The 25,974-nt window shown below is 37.8% G+C and overlaps 2 protein-coding genes across 2 annotated transcripts in view; one reads left to right on the forward strand and one right to left on the reverse strand.

The window, feature by feature from the left end:
- LOC106088031 (putative uncharacterized protein DDB_G0277255) overlaps positions 1–5,803 on the forward strand; it is a 181,194-nt gene extending 175,391 nt beyond the window's left edge. Inside the window, exons 4-5 of the mRNA XM_013253315.2 lie at positions 4,748–4,813; positions 4,902–5,803. Coding sequence (XP_013108769.2) covers positions 4,748–4,813; positions 4,902–5,075 — 240 coding nt within the window. The 3' untranslated portion in view covers positions 5,076–5,803. The remainder of the gene's footprint in view (positions 1–4,747; positions 4,814–4,901) is intronic.
- Positions 5,804–14,863: 9,060 nt separating this feature from the next.
- On the reverse strand, positions 14,864–24,769 carry LOC106088026 (uncharacterized). Its single transcript, XM_059367159.1, has 4 exons — positions 24,655–24,769; positions 15,680–15,747; positions 15,269–15,607; positions 14,864–15,183 (listed from the first exon to the last, which is right to left on the reverse strand). Exons 1-4 carry the CDS (start codon positions 24,767–24,769, stop codon positions 15,031–15,033), a joined length of 675 nt encoding a protein of 224 aa, XP_059223142.1. The 3' UTR covers positions 14,864–15,030.
- Positions 24,770–25,974: the final 1,205 nt, after the last annotated feature.

Consider the following 25,974-nt stretch of genomic DNA (forward strand, 5'->3'; position numbering starts at 1 on the left):
AGTTACAAACGGAATGACGAAATTAGGATACCCCCATCCGATGGTGGAAGAAACTAATTAAAAATTGTGTAGCAAAAACGTAATCTACATAAAATTCTGCGAAATTTTTACTCAGAAAGCATGGATATAAAATCAAGTCCTAATCCGTGCCTCTCGACTTGGAGAAGCTAATATTGCAAGCAAAGGCGTGCATATACATTTTCAAGATACATGCCAAATTTTGTTAGAATTTGATGTTTTTAACGTTAATCATCCTGCAGTATATATAATATATACATTTATGAATTAGGCAGCTACTATTTTTTCCCCACACTTTCGTTTAGAAAAGTTGTACGAGCATTGATTGCAATGCTAATAATGTAAGTAAACAGTTTTTTTTATTTATTTATTTTTTTTTTTTTTTTGAAAACTTTTCACATTTCAATTCAAACGAAAGCAAACTATTTTTTGTAGGTATTTACTCAAACCAAAACGCACAAACTCAGCCAAACCATACAGGTTTCACTTTCAAATGTTAAGTGACAATGGCAACCTGACGAAGGCAGAAACTCAATGATTACAACTTTAAATGATGGCACTTTTTTCGTATGTTGGCTGGATTGTTGGAGCAGTTAAAATGGAGTTGTTCAGCAACTTCTGCCATCTACCGAGTAGAAGAGAAAAAAAAACTTTAGTGGCCATCCGCACAGCTGTGTGGTTTTTTGATATTGGCATGTCTATTTCAGTTTGTTGTAATTGTTGTTGCCAGTTTTGTCGTTTGCTTAAAATAGGAAACAACCACAAGTGCTTTGGTTGTAATCGTTGACTTAACTTTGAAGACGTTGCTGAATTTACCAATAGTGGCAGGCAGCGTGAAGCTATGATTTTCATCGAAACAAACGATTTTAATGTCAAGGTTTTCATAACCATTGACTGCTGTTGTCTTTACCACATGCCATGGGGTTCGTGGTTTCCTAGGAACGGCACTCAATTTTGACTCATTATTACAGCACAAACAAATGTTGCATGCAATTATCTGAGAATGCATTTTTATTATTTTGATAATTCTGCGAATATTGTATTTGTATGCAAGTTGCTTGGACTTGTTGCAACGTTGAAACACCTTTTTTGTTTGTGATTTTAAAGTTTAACAAGTTCACAAAATTACTATACATATATAATCATGTCAGAACTTTTTTTTATACCATACACCGCTGCTGTGGTACAGGGTATTAGAACTTAGTGCATTTGTTTGTAACACCCAGAATTCGGCCGGATCGAATCTTGGGTACCCACCACCATGGATTCCGCTTTAAATTTGCTTTATTAACTTAAATCGGGAATTGGCCAAGTATGGTAGACTTTCCCGCATCCTCTAGCCTACGGACATACTTTTTTTTAGTGATGATACAGGGCTCTAAGCATTACTGTACAGTTATAAGTTTCTCAATTAAATAAAAAAAGTGTAGGAACCATTTTTAAAAAAAATATTTAATAACTAATACCGAATTTTCTTAAAAAAGTGTAAAGAAAAAATAACAAAAACTAATTTTGGACGGCCGGGGGACTCGAACCCCGATTCCGGGTATGTTAAGATTTTATACGTAGTACTAACTGTCGGAGGTCACCGTAGCGCAGGGGTTAGCATGTCCGCCTATGACGCTGAACGCCTGGGTTTGAATCCTGGCGAGACCATTAGAAAAAAATTTCAGCGGTGGTTTTCCCCTCCTTATGTTGGCAACATTTGTGAGTTATTATGCCATATAAAACATTTCTCCAAAGAGGTGTCGCACTGCGGCTCGCCGTTCGGACTCGGCTATAAAAAGGAGGCCCCTTATCATTGAGCTTAAACTTGAATCGGACTGCACTCATTGATATGTGAGAAGTTTGCTCCTGTTCCTTAGTGAAATGTTCATGGGCAAAATTTGCAATTTGCAATGAACTTTTTCTAAAGACAAATTTCAGCGTAATATTCTTTAATGGCAAAAACAAAATTTCTTTAAAATTTTTTCTAAAAGCAACATTATATTTAAAGACAAAATTTTCATGCTTTTGAGAATATTTATGCCTTAAAGAATTTATATTGACATAGCAATTTTTTAAATACAATTTTATATATATTCTTGATCGTCATGTCATTTTAAGTCGATCTAGCCATGTCCATCCGTCCGTCTGTCTGTCGAAAGCACGCTAACTTTCGAAGGAGTAAAGCTAGACTCTTGAAATTTTCCCCCAAATACTTCTTATTAGTGTAGGTCGGTTGGGATTGTTAATGGGCCAAATCGGTCCATGTTTTGATATAGCTGCCATATAAACCGATCTTGGGTCTTGACTTTTTGAGCCTCTAGAGGGCGCAATTCTCATCCAATTTATCTGAAATTTTGCAAGTGGTGTTTTGGTGTCACTTCCAACAACTGTGCTAAGTATGGTTTAATTTGGTCCATGTTGTAATATAGCTGCCATATGAACCGATCTTGGGTCTTGACTTCTTGAGTCTCCAGAGGGTGCAATTCTTGTCCGATTTGGCTGAAATTTTGCACATAGTGGTTTGGTATCACTTCCAACGACAGTGTTAATCATGATTTAAATCGGTTCATAATCAGGTATAACTGTCATATAAACCGATCATGAATCTTGACTTCTTCAGCCAATAGAGCGAAAAATTCTCGTCCGTTCTGTTGTCCGAATCGGACTATAACTTGATATAGCTTCAATAGCATAACAGTTCTTATTCAGTATTCTTGGTTTGTCGAAAAAGAAATACCGCGCATAGAACTCGACAAATGCGATCCATGGGGGAGGGTATATAAGATTCGGCCCGGCCGAACTTAGCAAGCTCTTATTGGTTTAATATAGAAACCATCAAGTGCAACAAGACATTAAAATGGATTCCAAATACCTCACTCCTAAGAATTTTGAGATATTTTTTCGTTTGATTTTTGGGATATAAAAAATTGCCGACTTTCGACAATCCAATTTTCCCCAAAGACACGCATTAAACAAAAATTTTCTAAGACATAATTCCATTTGAATTTTATCTTATTTCTCGTTTTATTAATTTATTTGAAATTTCATCTGAAGAAAAAATATTATTTAAAAAATGTCTTTAAATATTTATTATAAGTCTGACAAACTTTTCCAAAGAATAATTAGTACGAATTACTTGAATTGCATCAGCAATGAAATGAAAAATCATATTATAAATGCGCCAAGACTTTAAATCTACATATCGGTCTATATAGCAGCTATATACAAATCTGGAAAAATTTGGGCCAAGTTGCAGAAAAATGTCGAAAAGTTTAACACAACTCACAGTCCCAAATTTCGCCGAAATCGGACAATAAATGCGGCTTTTATGTGCCCAAAAATTTAAATTGAGAGATCGGTCTATATGGCAGCTATATTCAAATCTGGACCGATCTGGGCCAAATCAAAGAAATATTTCGAGTGGCCTAACACAACTCATTGTCCTAAATTTCAGCAAAATTGGATAATAAATGTGCTTTTATGGGCCTAAGACCCTAAATCGGCGGATCGGTCTATATGGGGGCTATATCAAGATATAGTCCGATATAGCCCATCTTCGAACTTAACCTGCCTATGAACAAAAAAAGAATCTGTGAAAAGTTTCAGCTCAATATCTCCGTTTCTAAAGAATATAGCGTATTTCAACAGACAGACGGACATGGCTAGACTGTCTTAGATTTTTACGCTGATCAAGAATATATATACTTTAAAGGGTCGGAAATGGATGTTTCGTTGTGTTGCAAACGGAATGACAAAACGAATATACCCTTATCCTTCGGTGGTGGGCATAAAAATGAGTTGGAATATAATTTTTTTTTTTGAATTTTATGGGGCTCATTCTAGTGGAAATTTGTTAGTTCTGTTGGCTTTGACCGTGAAATATTATTTAAAACCTTTTCAATTTTACTTTTTGAATTTTTTATTTTCTACTGATAAGATCTGATAAGATTTAGATATAGTTCCCTTATACATTTTCGTCCGATTTTGCCTAATATTCGAATAATTTGGTCATTTGTTAACCGATGCTTACAAAATTTGTTACTAAGATTGCTCTTCGACGACTTAGCCTGCATACCGAATGTGTTTTAAGGTATTAAAAGGTCAGATTCGCCCCAATTTAGCTCGTCCTTACTTGTTCGTAGTAAATTCAGTCATTAGAAAATGAAATTTCTCAATAACTTCGAATTTCTCCAGCTGGCACAAATTGTATGGAATTTGAAGTAACGGTACACGATGGCCATGAACATTATGCGTATTTTTTTAGATCTCTCTCTTTCTCTAGATCTCTGTCTTTCTCTAGAGTACTAAATCATGCAAATCGATTCAGTAGATCAAAAGTTATGGCCCCAGAAGGTTTTAGAAGTCAAAAGTGGTCAAATTTGACACCTTTATCTCACCCTGTATTGACGATATGGACCCACGGCAGGAATTTCCTGAAAGCTTATGTCCTCCCCTACATATGTCTATAACATTTTGAAACGCTAAGATCAACAGATAAAACATTGTAGACTTATTTCCAGTTTTTGTTTGCCCTTTGGCCCACTGTGCTCTCTTTTAAAAAGGACTGCATATTTTTAATGAATTTTCTTAGCAATGACAATTCGCATTTTAATACATTTTTTCTTTTCCTTATCTTGAAGAACTATTTCAGAGTTACAAGATTCAATAAAATTGGTTCAGATGTTTTACCCATAAGGTCAAACTCAATATATTGTATTTTCTTATTTTTCTTCAATTGCAGGATGCCGACGCAGTGGAACGACTCAATGAATCGGGAGAATTGAGACAACTATTAAAAGCCTATAAGGTAAGTTATGGTCAAATATTTTTTTTTTTAATTTATTTGTATTTTACACATGTATCACATTTTAATTTTCTTTTGTTTTGTACCACAGTCAATTGCAACCACATACACCTGTCAGACATGCGGTGGTTACCGTTTGCTGCCTTGTCCATCCTGCAAAGGTTCCAAGAAATCCGTGCATCGAAACCATTTCACAGCAGAATTTGTAGCATTAAAGTGTATGAACTGCGACGAGGTGGGTTTGGTTAAATGTCACAACTGTTAAAAACAACAAAAAGCTAAAGAGAGTGTATGCGGAGAATAAGACCCATATGGCAGGCTGTCCCATAAAGCCATTCACGAGGAAGCGCCGTAAGTCCCGCGTCTATAAACGGCCTTAATTAGGTGACATCAATTGTAGGTGCGTGAGTACGCGCAGGCGCAACTGTTGGCTGTTTGACTTTCATATGATGATGAGGATACGCCTATGGCTGGCTGTCTGTCTATTGGGGAGTCTTTCAATTGTACCATAGTTAGGTGTAGCAAAAAGTCTTCTACGAAAATGTCTCATTTTTGTAATGCGATTATTTTAGTTTTGTGTAATTTGAGCAACGATTAAAACGACGAACCTAAATGTTGTCGAAAAACACATTAACAAATTCCAATAACAACAATAATAAAGGCAATAAACTCTTTTTTTATGTATGTAATTTAACTCTGTGCGTTTTCTCAAATTTCTTTCATTATTTTATATACATGTACAATTATAAGTTTTTCTTAATTGCTTTTATGTGTATTTTTTTTTGTTATACTCATTACTTTTAATTATTGCAACAAAAGTGCAATTTTTATTTAAGAGATCAATGTCAAATAAATCTAGAAAAACTACAATAACTACAAAACAACCATAACATGAAATATCAACCAAGTTTATACAATTTTTTTTAAATAATATTTGTGTTTTACTATTATAAGTATCTACTGCTAAAAATTTTGTATTCTTAAATAAATGATATGTTAATATAGTGCTTAAACAAAAAGATTTAATAGATACCAATTTACGATATTTAATATTTTGCAAGTTATGTAGTCAGTAAGTAGTCGACGGGGGGAAGCAGAGTTTTTTTTTAATGTAAAGTAAATATTACTCGTATCAGAGAGTTCTGCTCAGCCACCATAAATTTCGAAAGAAAGAAATATGAGTATTAATAAACACTTAACGCTGACCCTTATTACCAGAAACAGGCGGGAGGTACCGGATTATAAGTTTGTGTCGATAGATATCGGCAAATGACTGAGAATGAAGTGGAAACTGGGGAGAACATAGATATTAAGTTCAAACGGATCAACAACGTACTGAACGACAAAATACGATCGCCATGGTGGTCGACAGAACTGGTTGGTCTACAAAAGGGTTTGCGAAGTCTCTTCATAAACGCGAAAGCCGCAAGGGCACCACAAGACTGGGACTCCTATAAAACTGCGTTAAGCAGTGACAAAGAAGAGCTGAACAAGTAAAAAGGCGTTAAGTTCGGCCGGGCCGAACTTTCGATACCCACCACCTCGGGTATATATGTAAACCACCTTCCATCAAAACCCGGTGAAAATTGCATACCTTATGTCCCATAGCAGTTATATCGAAATATGTTCCGATTTGGACCAAGTACTAATAAGTACAAGTCATTGTTCAATTGTGTATAACAAAATATAGGTCTTTTTAGTAGCTATATATAAATAAAAACCGATCTGAACCATATACGACACAGATGTCGAGAATCCTAACATAAGTCACTGTGTCAAATATCAGTGAAATCGGATTATAAATGCGCCTTTTATGGGGCCAAGACTTTAAATCGAGAGATCGGTCTACATGGCATATATCCAAATCTGCACCGATGTGAGTTAAGTTGCAGAAAAATGTCGAAGAGTCTTACACAACGCACTGTCCCAATTATCAGCGAAATCGGACAATAAATGCGCCTTTTATGGCCCCAAAACCTAAAACCGAGAGATCGGTCTATAAGGCAGCTATATCCAAATCTGAACCGATCTGTACCATATTGCAGAAGTATGTCAAATGTCAGGGACATAACTTAACTCACTGTCCCAAATTTCGGCAAAATCGGGCAATAAATGCGCCCTTCATGGGCCCAAAACCTTAAATCGAGAGTTCGGTCTATATGGCAGCTATATCCAAATCCGAACCGATCAGGGTCAAATTGAAGAAAAATGTCGAAGGACCTAACACAACTCACTGTACCAAATTTCAGCAAATTCGGATAATAAATGTGGTTTTAATGGGCCTAAGACCCTAAATCGGAGGATCGGTCTATAAGGCAGCTATATCCAAATCTGGACCGATCTGGGCCAAATTGACGAACGATATCGAGGGACCTTACACAACCCACTGTCCCAAATTTCAGCAAAATCGGATAATAAATGTGGCTTTTATGGGCCTAAGACCCTAAATCGGCGGATCGGTCTATATGGCAGCTATATCCAAATCTGGACCGATCTGTGCCAAATTGATGAAGGATGTCGAAGGGCCTAACACAACTCACTGTCCCAAATTTCAGCAAAATCGGGTAATAAATGTGGTTTTTATGGGCCTAAGACCCTAAATCGGCGGATCGGTCTATATGGCAGCTATATCCAAATCTGCACCGATCTGGACCAAATTAATGAAGGATGTCGAAGGGCCTAACATAACTCACTGTCCCAAATTTCAGCACAATCGGATAATAAATGTGGCTTTTATTGGCCTTAGACCCTAAATCGGAGGATCGGTCTATATGGGGGCTATATCAAGATATAGTCCGAAATAGCCCATCTTCGAACTTAACCTGCTTATGGACAAAAAAAGAATCTGTGCAAAGTTTCAGTTCAATATCTCTATTTTTGAAGACTGTAGCGTGATTTCAACAGACAGACGGACGGACATGTCTAGATCGTCTTAGATTTTTACGCTGATCAAGAATATATATACTTTATAAGGTCGGAAATGGATATTTCGATGTGTTGCAAACGGAATGACAAATTTAATATACCCCCATCCTTCGGTGGTGGGTATAAAATGGGTCAGAACTAGGTATTGAGCTCTCGAGGCTACGGAAGACCCTTACATTCACACCTATAATGCTAGGGGTTTTTCAGAAACGGACTACCTGTTGACTATGAATATGACTTGTGAGAAAACACTGGACCAAGTCGTGAGTACGAACAGATTTCACCACAAACTCTCCAACAAACAACTTGGAGCCAGAAGAGAAAATCGCTGATGTCGGTTCGTGGGGGAGTGTTGAAAATATGGTGCCTGAGTCAAGAATTATTTTGGTCGATCAAAAATTTCGAGTTTTTTTTTAATCTTCGAAACCTTATAATGTGCAACTGGGCAAAAGTCAAGCAATTTTAAATAGACTGACTCGCTTAACTATAAGATGGAGAGTCGCAAAGGTCGTTTCCATTCAAAAAGCAGGAAACCCGTATCACACGAAAACAAAAAATTTTCGTTTTATTAGTATGTCATCTTTTTGCTAAAAATTTAGAGTTGTTAGCAGATACATAACTAAAGACCGACTGTCTCTAACACAGCACGCCTATTGCAAGGGGAAGTCCATAGAAACAGCCCTCCATCACCTAGTCGTCTACATAGAAACCTCTAGTTGTCAAAGAAACGAATGCAACAGTAATGAAACAGGGAGACGGTAGCATCACTATATCTGTCTTTCGCCTGTCCGACACCGACCCCCACGTCGGCGCTGAAATGACTGGCATCGAACAGTCAGGAAATGAGCTACTTATAGCACCCTATAAGTACCTCATGCGAACTCTCACCACATTTTTTGGGATAGTTCCAACAATAATAAGTGTGGCCAAGCCCTGGCAGAATTCTTAAATACTAACCACCTAATAACTAGAGTCTGGATTTTTATGCAAAATCGAAAATATCATACCTATTATTTGGCATCATCTTCAAATTTAGCACAAGCATTTTCACGGGCCTAGAGACGAAGCCTATTGAAATTGCAGAACATTGGATATAGCTTCCATATATATATTCGTCCGATTTGGACTAAAATTGCAATTATATCGTCATTTGTAAACCGATACTTATGAAAATTTGGAAGAGGAATTCTCCATAAGTCTCGACATAACTGGTGAATTTTATAGAACTCGGCCAAGATTTAGATATAGCTCCCATATATTGGTTGCCCAAAAAGTAATTGCGGATTTTTTAAAAGAAAGAAAATGAATTTTTAATAAAGCTTAGAATGAACTTTAATCAAATATACTTTTTTTAAATTTTTTTTTCTAAAGCAAGCTAAAAGTAAAAGCTGATAACTGACAGAAGAAATAATGCAATTACAGAGTCACAAGCTGTGAAAAAATTTTTCAACGCCGACTATATGAAAAATCCGCAATTACTTTTTGGGCAACCCAATATATGTTCGTCAGTTTTGAACTTAAATTGCAATTATATCGTCATTTTTAAACCGATTCTCACGAAATATTGCTCGAGGGATTTTCTTATAAGTCTCCACATTACTGGCGAATTTTATAGAAATCGACCCAGATTTAGATATAGCTCCTATAAATAGGTTCGTCCAATTTGGACTAGTATTGCAATAATTTGGTCATTTGTTAACCGATTCACACGAAAATTGGCACAAAGGATTCTCTTATGACTCCCGGTATTAATATTGAATTTTGTAGAAATCGGTTCAGATTTTGATATAACTCACATATATATGGCATTTGCTAACCCATTTATCAATCGATCTTCTCAAAATTTTGGACAATGATTTACTATATGGCGCCTACTATATGCACGGATTTTGATCAAATTCCACATATAAAATTTGAGCAAATTTAAAATTCGACGACTTAGTCTGCATATCCAATGTGGGCTTCGCCCGACTTTAGCCCGTCCTTACTTGCTTCGACCAAGAAATGCAAAAAATACACTTTTTCCGCATTTTTTGAATTCCAGGCTGTATAAGTTTTAACTGATTAATCAGATGTGGACACTTTTTGCGGCAAAGTCGTTGTTAGTATTGCCACGAATCCAAATTATGCATAAAAATGAAAATCAAACGACAATTTAAATCGCGTATATCCCCAAAAGCAGTGGAGATATTGTACGATATACCTCAACCGGAGTTTTTTAGTGGGGAAAAAAGAATTTTGAAAATCGGACCACATATGAAGATTTGGGAGCCAGAACACTTTTTCGAAATGCTGAGATGATCAACTTTAGCGCCTGCCAAGAGCCGCTGGGACAACCTAGGGCTTTACAATTTTGTACATGATTTTGAAAGCAACTCAGCTATACATTTCAAAGAGAAATCTCTTTCCCTTCTCTAAGGAAAATTTGTTTTACTAGTTGTTTTCGATTTTTACCCACTGTGCGTAAGTAAACGACATGGGGGTGAGAGTAGAGACAACGGAGGACATTTTGAGGCTTTTGATGAAATCGCATTTTCCACAGGATACGAAGGGAGTCATGGAGACGCCGTAATATTGGAATAGTAAAGTTGATCGAACGCTTATCATTAAAGAATTTATGGTAAAGGATGCCCGGAGGAGCTTCCAACCATTAAAGTTGCCCGGACCTAATGAAATATTTCCGGCGTTACTACAGAAGGAGGTAGACTATCTGGCAACACATCTGGCCACTATTTGCACAGCGTGTCTAGCACTTGCAAATACTCGGAAAGTTTGGCAGGAGGCAAGGGTGGTACTTATATCCAAGCCCGGCAAGGCAAGTTGTGCGATACCAAAGGCCTACAAACCTTTAAGCCCATCTTCTTTTCTACTCAAAAACATTAATAGTGTTGTAGATAACATAATAAAGAGTGACCATACACCGAACTGCTCTAATACTAACAGCATTCCTATGTCAAGGGAAGGTAAGCGGAGACTGCCCTGTACGAGGTTGTGTATAAAATAGAAGAATCCTTCGATGCCAAGGGTGACCATCACAAATATTCTTCTCAACGCACCCCATATTAATCGCAGAGTTCTTGGATCTGGATACTGAACAGAATCAAGCAGACGAAGGATAGAACACAACACAATGCTACAACTACAACCATAAATAACCAATTACGGATTCTGACTGAGGAGGGATTTGCTTAATATTATAAGGAACCGAATCAGCTATATGGAAGTGCCGAAAGGGTCTTGGAGAAGGCATTCGAAAATTAAAGCGATGAGTGATGAGAATAAATAAAGGATAGGAGCTGGTCATACAATCACGGCATATACGAGGCAACGTTAGGAAACCTGATATGATAAGAAGTTTCCGATCGAATACCAGAGACGACACTTGAGGTTGAGTGCGAGGCACTGCTGCCATCGGCACAGTCTTGGATTGACGAAACTCTGGTATCGCCATCTAGAAATTTATGATACACAAATGGATCATAGTTTGAGAAATGAGTGGCGGTCTACATTGAGGAAATGGAAATCAGATTTATTTTCGACTGCCTGGCCATAATACGATCACTGATGTGGTGTCCATGTGAGGACGTCGAGTGTGAACATCTTTACGGACAGTCATCTAGCCATAAGGACAATAACAACCAGGACGGTAAAGACTCGAACAGTAACGCCTTCTCTGAAGGTGGCACTATCCGTATCGTTTGGTTGCCGGGCCGTAACGAAATTAGGGGGATGAAATAGCAGACGATTTGGCAGTGAAGGCCAGAGGACTGCCGTCAATAAACTTGGTTAACCGGAGGTCTTTCGGGTCCACGCAATCCGAGTTGAGGGCGTGGGCTACGAACGCGAAACGGTCGGTATGAGGACAAAAATCCTATGTGGAGATCCGGATCGTGAAAAGATGAGCCTATGACTGAAAAGAAATAAGAAGGAGGTCAGCATGGCTTTCGGTATGATAACGGGATACACAGGACTACGAGTGCACTTGTGCAAAATCGGTGCAGCAAGTGATAGTCGTGCAGGGCATGCGTGGATGATGGTGCGATGTTGGAGCATTTCCTATATCATTGCATGGCTTTCGCGGCTAACAGACATCTGCACTTAGGTGGGTACACAATATCAAACATACATCAACTAGAGGTCTGTTATGGAAACATTTAAGCGATTTTGTTAAAAGCGCAGAATTCTTGACTTAGATTTTCTTTTAAGAGGTCACTTTTTAGTATTTAGGCTTAGGTGTATGTCCATAGTGGCATGGGTGGATTAATATCCGCACTCTCTTTTAAACCTTACTTAACCCAAAATTTCTTAATATTAAGTGTGCCTTGAATAATGTTAAACCGACGTCAACCATAGTTATGTCATTATTACTGAAGTCATAAATACCGTATGAAAGTTTATACATAACTTATAACTAACTTATTTAAAAACGTTAACGATAAATTTGGACTCTGCAGATATACACAGATGGGTCAGTAAAAGGGACATTTTCGAATTAATAAGAAATGCAAGTTGCCGCTGTAAAAGTCGTGTAGCGGCTACGAACACTGCGTTATCCTTGATAAAATATCCGATGCTCCAGGCACTGTGGACTACACCCTACCTGATTCGCTTTTTGATAAAAAGACCTGTACCACAATTCCTGATAGAACCGATTGGATACGATATCCCTGAGGAGATCCTTGGAATTAACGAAGTGGTGGAATGGCTAAGATATAATGTCATTACGACGATTGGCATAAATATCTTCTCAGACAACCAGGTAGCCAATAAATCCCTGGATAATGTATTTTTAAACACAAAAACTGCCCTTGACTGTCACAGATCTCTCAACGAGATGGCTGAAATGTTCAAAATTCACCTGTTCTGGTGGCCCCAGGGAACTGTAAAGCAGACGAGCTTGCGATACTAGAATCTGTGGGTATACCTCTAGCGACATGTAAGCTAATTTTTCAGGACCAGGCCCGAAGGAGCATTCCAAAACTATGTGGCCTAATCTAGACTTGAAGAGGTCTACTGCTTTGATGTAATTGGCTAAGACACACGTTTCAGTCATTGTGTCTGTCATGACAGTTCACTGTCTAATCGGAAAACATGCTGACAGACTGAATGTTGAGGACACCGAAGAAGAAGAGACTATAGAGCACTTTCTGTGTGTGTGTCCCGCACTAGCAGTCAGAAGTTTCTCATTTCTTGGAGAACCTGTCTGATTTAGTGGATGTGAACATTCGCAAGTTATTGGGCTTTTTAACGTGATCTGGATGGTTCAACGGTAGGAACTAGAATGCATCTTCCTTATGTTCTGTTCCTGTGGTATCACAATGGATGAAAACTTCTAAGTGAGTCTGAAGGCAAACTGTCACTTAAACCTAACCTAAACTTCCGCTGTAACATGGTTATTTTGTTATTTTCAAAAATTGAGGACTTAAACCGCATGCCTTGCATTAATTTATGCTGCAGTTCCCCGATATATAATGCTATTGGGTTGCCCAAAAAGTAATTGCTGATTTTTCATATAGTCGGCGTTGACAAATTTTAAGCATTAATCGAATTGGATCGACATGTAACTGAGCGTGAGATAGGAGAGAAGTTAAATATACCAAAATCAACCGTTTATTATCACATAAAAAGTCTTGGACTGGTGAAAAAGCTTGATATTTGGGTACCACATGTATTGAAAGAAATTAATTTAACAAACCGAATCAACGCTTGTGATATGCACCTTAAACGCAATGAATTCGATCCGTTTTTAAAACGGATCATAACTGGAGATGAAAAATGGATTGTTTACAACAACGTTAGTCGAAAACGATCATGGTCCAAGCATGGTGAACCAGCTCAAACCACTTCAAAGGCTGATATCCACCAAAAGAAGGTTACGCTGTCTGTTTGGTAGGATTGGAAGGGTGTGGTATACAATATTTTGAGCTGCTTTCAAGGAACCAAACGATTAATTCGGATGTTTACTGTCAACAATTGGACAAATTAAATACAGCCATCAAGGGGAAACGACCAGAATTGGTCAATCGTAAAGGTGTCATATTCCACCTGGACAACGCTAGACCGCACACATCTTTGGTCACTCGCCAAAAACCGAGTGAGCTTGGCTGGGAACTTTTGATGCATTCACCATATAGCCCTGACCTTGCACCATCAGACTACCATTTATTTCGATCTTTGCAGAACTCCTTAAATGGTAAAACTTTCGGCAATGATGAGGCTATAAAATCGCACTTGGTTCAGTTTTTTGCAGATAAAGGCCAGAAGTTCTATGAGCGTGGAATACTAAATTTGCCAGGAAGATGGCAAAAGGTTATCGAACAAAATGGCAATTATATATTTGATTAAAGTTCATTCTAAGTTTTATTAAAAATGCATTTACTTTCTTTTAAAAAATCCGCAATTACTTTTTAGGCAACCCAATATATGGTGTTGTGGTGTAGTAAATGGTGTTTCAAAAATCCACCCACTGTTCAATACTCAGCTGGAATCACAGTCGCATCTTGGACCACACCGTTTGATGGATTGATTTTAGTTCTACACCCAATGCTTCTGGACATTGCGTCTTTCTAAATTGCTGCGACCACTGCTGTAAGGTGAAGGCTGCTTTCTCCTTGATCTAGCAGCAGCTGCGAGTAGTTTTTTTATCCTTGACAATGCCCAATAACCTTAGCCACAGGGATGTCCGGACTACACATTGTCCGCACCGTTATTTGATAAAAAAAAGTCGATAGAATTTACAATATCCCTGGTATGGATGATTCTAGACTGGACAATCATGTGAGCTTGGGATGTACTCGGAAGAACTGAGAATGTCATGAAGGTTACCTGATCTCTTTATTGTTTATCAATTGGAGGTCATTTTAATTAATAAAGTAGTGGAGTATTTTATATTTTATGATGGTATTTGAGTTCGCCAACACTAGTGTGTTTTGATTCTCCAGCAAAATATAACCCAAACACCATTAGGTTTGACTTCTACCACGAATACATTTCTTTTTAATAAATTCAGAAGCAGGAGGTTTTGATGGGTTGTAAGCAAAACAATGAAGATGGTTTTTATTTGAGTGTAAAATAAATTTTTGGACATATGAACTTGTCACTCGAATTTTATAAAGGAAGAAAAGTTAGTGGTTTTGGCACAAGTGTAGTTTATTTCAATATATACCAAAAATTCAATACATAAAACAACAAACATACAGTTAGTTGTGACCACAGCAAGTATGTTCATACAGATATAAGATCTCTCATAAGATATCAACTTGCATAGCAACAATATGGGTGAATGCAACAATTCCTCATGCTTTTGCTATAGTCCCCTGTAGTCGATATAATGCCAACAATTTTTTGTTATCCAAAAAGTTAATAGTAACATTGAAATGAATAGGTGGGGCGTACACTGGAAACAGTTCATCCGTTATAACCAAGTTAGTAATGTTGTACATGGTGTTCTAAAAAGAACAAAATGTAGAAATTATTAACACCAAGAAACAAAAGAAAAAGAACATTATGAAATCACAAAATGATTTTACATACCCCCTTAACAGGACATGACATTGGCACATTGGTGACTCTTCTTAACTTGTTCATGATCTGATCGATAAGAGGCACGTACTTTACATGTTGTATAAGATCACATATATTCATCTTGACGTCTAAAAATGTCACAGTGTCATTTCGTGTAAATCCTTTAATACTAATAAGAGCTCTGGCCTCAAGATGTTGTGGCAATGTCCTCGAAAGCTTGAACATTACATTCAGGGAATAGCGACTGGTGCCCAATTTAATTAAATCACACTCTGCTTCCGGACAAATTGAGTCAAAGGTGAGACATGTGACATTATGGAACACCACAACGAAGGGGCGTTTTCCGCCCTATGTAAAGTGATAAAGATTTTTAACAAATTTCCAGAAATCCATATTTTGGAAAGCAACATATTTTCTTACCTCAATTAAATTTAAACTATCGAATATGAACATACAGAAAATGAGTTTATTAAACATTTTATAGGGAACTTTAAAGAAAATGTACAGCATTGAAAAAGAAGTTGATGCACCTTGGAATGTGTATCTTGAAATATTTTTTATATATATTTTGAAAAATTACATTCATTTCTAGAAATAGGGCAAGTCATGCATAATTTGCCAACAGCCAACAAACAATTTAGTCATATTATCGTTTATTTCGAGCTCAGTATACAGCAACTTTCTGCATGTTTCCTCAGAAGCGAACTCTAAATTCAAATTATATCATTAGTGCCAACTGAAGCGTTACAATATATGATAAGTAACTTCACCATGGTATTATGGATTATTTTTTAGGTAATAGATATTAGTTCCTAACCTTGAAAAACTGTCTAATTATCTTATACACTGGCAAGAAAAATGTTGCGTAGTATTTTTAAAACCAAAACACAAAAGCTTGTTTTAAATTCCTTCCAATTCAATTCAAGATGCAACATCCAGCAAACGGTATTTCCCGTCCGTTTCATTGAAGAATACACATCTTGAATTTTTTATTATTAAGGGAAACAAGTTAGCCAGACCAAACTACTGTTAATCGACCTTCGACTTAACTTACTTGGACGCTGAATAAGAGAAATGATGTAGACTATGGAGGTCACCGTAGCTCAGAGGTTAGCATGCCCGCCTATGGCGTTGAACGCCTGGGCTTGAATTCTGGCGAGAACATTAGAAATAATTTTCTTCGGTGGTTATCGCGTCCCAAAACTGGTGACATTTGTTAGGTACTTAACACATACAGTGTCGTGCAAAACAAAAGCAACGCTTTTTCATATTGATGAAAATAATTCTCAAACTCCTATTAATGAATTATGTGCATACAAAGTTTTATAACCATTTTACTTGACATGATATAAGCTTTAAAAGCCATATACCAAATCGAGGTTAAAGACAAATATTTGTATAAGGTTTTGTTCAATAACGGTACACATTCCTGTGTGTAAAACAAGAGCATCTAAATGATGGTTCAAATCAGTTGCACCATTTTTGACCATGGGTTTTAATCTTAAAGGCGTTGATTTTATTAAGCGGAGCAATTTTTTTTAAAAAAAATTTTGTTTGACAACTTCAGATCCTTAATTGTTTTCATTGAAAAGCTAAAATAAGAGTTTTATATCCAGCGTTAGAGTTGACTAGTAGAAAACTTGTAATCACTTGCCTTGTACGAGCTCTTATTTAAATTTAGAAACATGTTTCTGCTAATTTTTAAGTAAAAATTTTAAATTTTAAGACCAGTCAAAGTATGGTTGAAATTAGTCCATAACCTGATATAGCTGTCATATAAACTGATCTGGGATCTTGTCTTCTTGAGCGTCTAGAGACCGTACTTTTTATCTGATTTAAGTGAAATTTTGTACAATAGCTTCTCCCATGACCTTCAACATACGTGCATATATGGAATGAATCGGTCCATAGCTCCCCTTTAAAACGATTTTTCTATTTTACTTTTTGAGCCCCTAAATTCTTATTCGATTTGGCTGAAATTTTACACAATGACTTCCACTATGGTCTACAATATTCATTCCATTATGGTCCGAATCGGACCATAACTTCATATGGCTCCAATTGCATAGCAATTATTTTCTTTTATCCTATCCTTTCCTTTGTTTGTCTAAAAAGAGTCACCGGGAAAATAACTCGACAAATACGATTCATATTGGAGGGTATATAAGATTCTGCCCGGCCGAACTTAGATCGCTTTTACTTGTTCTCTTTAAAAAGTTATCCATCATTTATACAGATTGGCAACAACTGCGTTTAAATTTCGTTAAAACTATAGAAACATAAGTCAAAAGCATTATAATCGAATTCCCTTGCTTTAAAATAATCTAACAGTTGCTGGGATAAGGGCACTCATAAAAAAACGACTATTCGTGGACATGCTATTTGAATTTCATAAAATAAATTTCGTTTTATTAATTAATAACATAATTTCTCTAAGTTTTCTATTCAATTTGAAAACTTGGAGCATAATAGAGCAAAAAAATCGAATTTAAAAAAATTTCAATATACTCAATATATCTTACAAAAATTCATATTTTTTTTTTTGGTGTTTTATGTCTGGCGTGTAACTTTCGTAATTTGGCGTAGGTCTTCTGTAGAGCATAGTTCTATTATTTTCTAAGCCAAGCTCGTTTTCAACCTACTTGCATATTGCAATAGGACATTTTGTGAACGTGCAATTGCTTCTTCTCGGATATATTGTTATGTCGTCTGTGTCTCCAACTTGAATATACTTTTGCCTTAAATTCACAAATTTCACTATAATTACTCCCACAAATAGGATACTGACGAATAATATACTATTTTGTATAGGAATTTGGTTTTTTGGTCTCAAAGATTGAATTTCAGTTGACAAAACTCAATCTTTTTATCGCGTCACATGATTTTTTTTTTCCAAAAGTAGAAAAGACTGATACATTTTGCGTAAACTCCTTACTCAAGAATCCCTAAAACAAAATTGTCCATGAAAATCCCGAAATTTTGCTTCAGCTTTACTGAAAGCGTATAAAGCGTTGCTTTTGTTTTGCACACTTATTTTTGGACTATTTGCCCTGATTTTTATACCCACCACCGAAGGATGGGGGTATATTCATTTTGTCATTCCGTTTGCAACACATCGAAATATCCATTTCCGACCCTAAAAAGTATATATATTCTTGATCAGCGTAGAATTTAAGACGATCTAGACATGTCCGTCCGTCTGTCTGTTGAAATCACGTTATAGTCTTTAAAAATATAGATATTGAGCTGCAACTTGGCACAGATTCTTTATTTGACCATAAGCAGGTTAAGTTCGAAGATGGGCTAAATCGGACTATATCTTGATATAGCCCCCATATAAACCGATCCGCCGATTTAGGGTCTTAGGTCCATAAAATCCACATTTATTATCCGATTGTGCTGAAATTTGGGACAGTGAGTTATGTTAGACCTTCCGACATCCTTCGTTTATTTGGCCCAGATCGGTGCAGATTTGGTTATAGCTACTTTATAAGCCGATCCTCCGATTTAGGGTCTTGGGCCCATAAAAGCTACATTTATCATCCGATTTTGCTGAAATTTGGAACATTGAGTTATGTTAAGTCCCTTGACATATTTCTGCAATATAGCACAGATCGGTCCAGATTTGGATATAGCTGCCATATAAACCGATCCTCCGATTTAGGGTTTAAGGCCCATAAAAGCTGCATTTATTATCCGATTTTGCTGAAATTTGGGACAGTGAGTTGTCTTAGGCCCTTAAATACCTTTCATCAATTTGGCCCTGAACGGTTCAGATTTGGATATAGCTGCCATATAGACCGATCTCTCGATTTAAGGTTTTGGACCCATAAAATTTGTATATATTGTCCGATTTCGCCGAAATTTGGGACAGTGAGTTGTGTAAGGCTCTTCGACATTTTTTTGCAACTTGGCCCAAATCGGTCCAGATTTGGATATAGCGGCCATGTAGACCGATATCTCGATTTAAAGTCTTGGCTCATTTATAATCCATTTATAATCCGATTTCACTGAAATTTGTTAGGCTTTTCGACATCCGTGTCGTATATGGTTCAGATCGGTTTATTTTTAGACAAAGCTACTACTACTACCGATTAGTATTTGGTCCAAATCGGAACATATTTCGATATAACTGCTATGGGACATAAGGTATGCAATTTACACCGGATTTTGATGAAAGGTGCTTTACATATATACCCGAGGTGGTAGGTATCCAAAGTTCGGCCGGCCGAACTTAACGCCTTTTTACTTCTTTTCATTGATCTGTGTTTAGTACACCTTTAACAATATTAAGTTCATTTCATATGTTAAAATTGTTGCTTTTGTTTTGCACGACACTGTATATACAAAGGGACAGAAAAGTCTACATACCCCATTGAAAAAACACATTTTACAAAACGAATTTTTTGAACCAAAAAGTCTGCCAAATATCTATTGTTGATAAAATTGTTTACCATGGTTCGCAGTATTACAATTAATTGCAATTTTTGGATAAAATCTTATCGTAACTACGTTACTGTCAGGTCACGTATCTGCTATTTATAAAAATGGATGTAGACACATCTGTTCCACTCTACATATGTATATACTTTACTTTAATTGGTCATTGCAGAAAATTTGTTTCTCAAGCCGAACGTAGAGTAGATGCCCAAGCACCTCGATTTTCTGCGCCTCCTCTCCAATTTCTTACAACCAGTTTCAAGATAGTGCTCTCCACTTAGTCACTTCTTCGGAGTTTTGGTCTTCCCCTTTTGCATTTTCTTTTATGGTCGCCTTAAATACAATTCTTTGCTGGAGCTTCTTCATTCAGTCTTACAACATGACGTAGCCAACGTTTAACTATACAATCGTCATCATACAGCTTGTGGCTCATACGACGTCTGTATTCTCCATTAACGCAAGCTGCTTAATATATATTGCAAATTGCAAATATTGCCCATGAACATTCCACAAAGGAATTGGGGCAAACTTCAATGTCAATCATCAATGAGGGGAAAACCACCGCTGAACATTTTTTTCTGATGGTCTCGCCAGGATTCGAACTCTGGCGTTCAGCGTCATAGGCGGACATGCTATCCTCTGCGCTACGGTGGCCTCCTACGGTGTTAGCACATATTATCCTTCGTTCATTTCAAAACTGTTGTCGTTTGTTTCAGTTACGGCGGTGCCGAGGTAGATAAAATTGCTGACTATCTTAAAGTTGCAGTTTCCTACCTTCTCCATTTTCTTTATCGGATCGGGTTTACAATGCTTTGTGGGAGTTGATATCATCCACTTTATCTCATCTCAATTTTCTCCCCAATCCACATTCATTGATTCTCTATTCATACTTGCAAAGGCTGCGATAGTTTCTTCCGGTCGATATCATCGGCAAAGGCTAGTATCATATATTCTCTTATGAGTAGTGTGCCATGCCTATTCATACCTGCATTTCGTATAATCTTCTCCAGCAGGATATTAAAGAGATCAAACGATAAGCTGTTTCCCTGTCTGAAACCTCGTTTGGTATTGAACGGTTCGGAGAGGATCTTTTCTATTTTAACTGAAGAGCGTCTATGAGCAAGGCTCATCCAGTAAAGTCGTATCAGTTTTGCAGGGATACCAAACAAAGACATAGTTTGAAATTCGTATAAGCTGTCGAAGTCGGCTTTGTAGTCGACGAAAAGAGGGAAGGTGTTGATTTCTCCTTCTCGGGGTTTTCCTGAATTTGGTACAGTGTAAATATCTTATCTATGGTGAATTTTTCAGGTCTAAAGTCACACTGATAGGGCCCAATTATTTCGTTTACCTTAGACTTTAATTTTTCACACAGTATGTTGGACAATATTCTGTATGCGATGGGGAGGAGACTTATTCCTCTGTAGTTGGCATATTCAATCTTGGCCCCTTTCTTGTGTACGGGACATAGTATGCTGAGGTCCCAATCATCGGGTATGCGTTCTTTTAGCCAAATTGCTCAGACGAACTGATGCATACGCCTTATCAGCGTGTCGCCTCTGGATTTTAACAGCTCAGCCGGCAACCCACCGGCTCCTGCTGCGTTATTGTTTTTTAGCTGGTTACTGTTCCCCGGACCTCGTTTTGACTAGGTGGTACAAATTCTATACCATAATCAGGGATTGGTTCTGCGGTATACTCATGGTTACCATTATCAGATACCAGCAGCTGAGAAAAGTTTTCTTTCCATATCTTCAGCACACTATCTGTATCAGTTAGCAGTTTCAGTTAGTGGTTTCAGATAGATCGATTTTCCAATTAAGGGTCGTAAACCCATTAAAAGCGGATTTGTTGCCCGATTTCGTTGACACTGTGACTTGAATAAAAATTCTCGGGACATTAATCAAATATGATTTAGGCCTGCCCCCATTTGCATATTACTATGTATATGGTAGTGGAGTTGTTATAAAACAGGATGGTTAATTTATTCATGGTGGTGGGTATCCAAAGTTCGAACGTAACACGTTTTTACTTGTTTGGTTTGCGTGCGTCGCCAACGTCAGAGGAGTCCTTTTTATACCCTCCACCATAAGATGGGGGGTATACTAATTTCGTCATTCTGATTGTAACTACTCGAAATATTCGTCTGAGACCCCATAAAGTATATATATTCTTGATCGTCGTGAAATTTTATGCCGATCTAGCCATGTCCGTCCGTCTGTCCGTCCGTCCGTCTGTCTGTCGAAAGCACGCTAACTTCCGAAGGAGTAAAGCTAGCCGCTTGAAATTTTGCACAAGTACTTCTTATTAGTGTAGGTCGGTTGGTATTGTAAATGGGCCATATCGGTCCATGTTTTGATATAGCTGCCATATAAACCGATCTTGGGTCTTGACTTCTTGAGCCTCTAGAGTGCGCAATTCTTATCCGATTGGGATGAAATTTTGCACGACATGTTTTGTTATGATATCCAACAACTGTGCCAAGTATGGTTCAAATCGGGGTATAATCTGATATAGCTGCCATATAAACCGATCTTGGGTCTTGATTTCTTGAGCCTCTAGAGTGCGCAATTCTTATCCGATTTTACTGAAATTTTGCGCGACGTGTTTTGTTATTATATCCAACAACTGTGCCAAGTATGGTTCAAATCGGTTTATAACCTGATATAGCTGCCATATAAACCGATCTTGGGTCTTGACTTCTTGAGCCTCTAGAGTGCGCAATTCTTATCCGATTGGAATGAAATTTTGCACGACGTGTTTTCTTACGATATCCAACAACTGTGCCAATTATGGTTCAAATCGGTCCATAACCTGATATAGCTGCCATATAAACCGATCTGGGGACTTGACTTCTTGAGCCTCTAGAGGTCGCAATTATTATCCGATTTGCCTGAAATTTTGTACGACGGATTCTCTCATGACCATTAACATACGTGTTTATTATGGTCTGAATCGGTCTATAGCCCGATACAGCTCCCATATAAATCGATCTCTCTATTTTAATTCTTGAGCCCACAAAGAGCGCAATTCTTATTCGAATTGGCTGACATTTTACACAGGTCTCCAACATAAATATAATTTAATTGTGGTCCAAACCGGACCATATCTTAATATCGCTCTAATAGCAGAGCAAATCTTTTCTTATATCCTTTTTTTCCTTTTGCGATCCATGGTGGAGGGTATATAAGATTCGGCCCGGCCGAACTTAGCACGCTTTTACTTGTTTACTACTCTATTGTTTGTCGGAGTAATCCCAGCTCCCAAACCTCATGGGTAAAGTGGGATCGCACATGTACCCCTCGGTGTCCCAATTCGTTTGCTGGGAACGGACGCTGATTTGGCAATTGGTTATTTGAAAGCGCCAGTAACTCGCCTTGTCATTTCGAGTATCATTGGCACTCAGTATTTAAGTAAGAATCAGTGCCACCTGACCTCTTACTGAGACTTTCCACTCGAAATCGACTTGGCGCCCAATGACTTTTATTTCCGGAAATTAAGAAAACAAGTGTTCTCAACGATTATCGTAGTGAGAAGTTGCAGTTGAAGCGTTCAATTATAATGTTTTGGAGGTGTTCCAGTCGGAGTGGAAAAAGTGTTCCGACAATTGGTTTGAGCATATGTAAAAGTGTGTAAATCATGATGGAGAATACTTTGAACAACAATTAACCCATTTTTGAAGATACAACATTTTCATTATTGGGTTAAAAATATATAGCAGCCCACTTATACATCAGCTCGTCTACACAATCTGGTTAGAAGAAAGCATACCCGATCATTGAAAAACTCAGCATACTTTATCCCTTTGTACTCGAAAAAGGGAACAAAACAGTTTGTCCAAACCATGGTTTCGGCTTAAAATTTACAGTACTTTCAAATGCAAATTTTTGCCCATGAACATCCCATCAGGGGCAAATTTCTAACATTCAAGAGTATTTTGGGTAGAAGCTTTTACATAGCTTTTATGCATGGCATAGTACCTTACGAAAGCGTTGTTCCAAATTTCGGCCTAAACGGGTAATAATTACGCCCTCTGGAGACTCATGAAGTCCAGAGCCGAGATCGGCTAATATGGCAGCTATTTCAGGTTATGGACCGATTTCAACCATACTCATCACAGTTGTTGGAAGTCATAACAAAACACCTCAAGCAAAATTTCAGCCAAATGGGATAAAAATTGTGCCCTCTGGTGGCGCAAGAAGTCAAGACCCTAGATCGGTTTATATGACAGCTATACCAAAACATGGACCGATATAGCCCATTTAGAATCCCAACCGACCTATATAAATACGAAGTATTTATGCAAAATTTCAAGCGGTTGGCTTTACTCCTTCGTGCTTTCGACAGACAGACAGACGGACGGACATGGCTAAATCGACCTAAAATGTCACGACGAACAAGAATATATATACTTTATGGGGTCTTAGTCGAATATTTCTAGGAGTTACAAACAGAATGACGAAATTAGTATACCCTCATCCAATGGTGGACGGTATAAAAAACATAGGGTAATGATAGAGCCTCTAGGGGGCAAGAAGTCATTTTATTTTCGACGGCCTCTATAGCGCAGAGATTAGCGTGTCAATGCATTGGCTCGCATCCAGACGATGACATCAGAAACATTTTCTGCGCCGGTTTTACACTCCTAATGCTTCACATACTAAATTTCAACCAAATATCATTAAATATAATTTTTCTGCGGGTTTGAGAAGTCAATTTGAAGGAGCTATATCCACATCTAAACCGATATTGCCCATTTCTGGAAAGTTGTGTAATGCCCTTAGCAGCGAAAACGCACAAAACTCGTCGGGCCCTTTGAATACACCACCATGGTTTGGTAAGTATTTTGTGAGGATTATTTTGAACAAGCAGGAACTTTTTAGAATTTGTCGTAAATTACTTGTTTGGCAAGCGCCAGTGAATGCTTTCGATCCTTACAAATTGACCCACCCTATTACACACATCATCACCACCATTGCCTTTCCTGCGCAGGTGCGCTAGCGGCCTTACGTGTCTTGTGTAGATACCGAATGTAGTGTTGAGATTTATCCTATTATCCCTGAGGGAACGCATTGTCTTGTCGTGGTTCAAGTTTCTCTCCTTCGGTGCCATTTCGACAGCTTTTTATACCCTCCACCATAGGATGGGGGTATATTCATTTTGTCATTCCGTTTGCAACACATCGAAATATCCATTTCCGACCCTATAAACTATATATATTCTTGATCAGCGTAAAAATCTTAGACGATTTAGCCCTGTCCGTCCGTCTGTCTGTTGAAATCACGCTACAGTCTTCAAAAATAGAGATATTGAGCTGAAACTTTGCACAGATTCTTTTTTTGTCCGTAAGCAGGTTAATTTCGAAGATGAGCTGTATCACACTGTATCTTGATATAGCCCTCATATAGACCGATCCGCCGATTTAGGGTCTTATGCCAATAAAAGCCACATTTATTATCCGATTATGGTGAAATTTGAGACAGTGAGTTGTGATAGGCCCTTCAACATCCTCCGTCAATTTGGCTCAGATCGATCCAAATTAGCTGCCATATAGACCGATCCTCCGATTTAGGGTCTTAGGCCTATAAAAGCCACATTTATTATCCGATTTTGCTGAAATTTGGGACAGTGAGTAGTGTTAGGCACTTCAATATCCTTCGTCAATTTGGCCCCGATCGGTCCAGATTTGGATATAGCTGCCATATAGACCGATCGTCCGATTAAGGGTCTTAGGCCCATAAAAGGCTCATTTATTGTCCGATGTCGCCAAAATTTGGGACAGTGATTTAAGTTAAGCCACTTGACACACTTCTGCATTATGGGACAGATCGGTCCAGATTTGGATATAACTGCCATATAGACCGATCTCTCGATTTTAGGTTTTGGGCCCATAAAAGGCGCATTTATTGTCCGATGTCGCCAAAATTTGGGACGGTGAGTTAGGTTAAGCCCTTCGATATTCTTCTTCAATTTCACTCATATCGGTCCAGATTTGGATATAGCTGCCATATAGACCGATCTCTCGGTTTTAGGTTTTGGAGCCATAAGAGGCGCATTAATTGTTCGATGTTGCCGAAATTTGGGACAGTGAGTTAAGTTAAACCCCTTGACATACTTCTGCAATATCGCACAGATAGGTTCTGATTTGGATATAGCTGCCATAGTGACCGATATCTACGTTTTAGGTTTTGGGGCCATAAAAGACGCATTTATTGTCCGATGTCGCTGAAATTTGAGACAGTGAGTTTAGTTAGGCTCTTCGAAGTCCTTCTTCAATT

Source organism: Stomoxys calcitrans, chromosome 4 (assembly GCF_963082655.1).
Source record: "Stomoxys calcitrans chromosome 4, idStoCalc2.1, whole genome shotgun sequence".
Classification (NCBI taxonomy): Eukaryota; Metazoa; Arthropoda; class Insecta; order Diptera; family Muscidae; genus Stomoxys; species Stomoxys calcitrans.

Excerpts from the sequence above, each read along its gene's own strand:
- LOC106088026 (XM_059367159.1), bottom strand. The coding sequence starts at position 24,769 with ATGCGTTCCCTCAGGGATAATAGGATAAATCTCAACACTACATTCGGT. Across the intron at positions 15,748-24,654 it reads CAATGGTGGTGATGATGTGT|TTCCCTATAAAATGTTTAAT; the intron begins GTAATAGGGTGG and ends TTTTCTTTAAAG. Across the intron at positions 15,608-15,679 it reads ATAGTTTAAATTTAATTGAG|GGCGGAAAACGCCCCTTCGT; the intron begins GTAAGAAAATAT and ends CACTTTACATAG.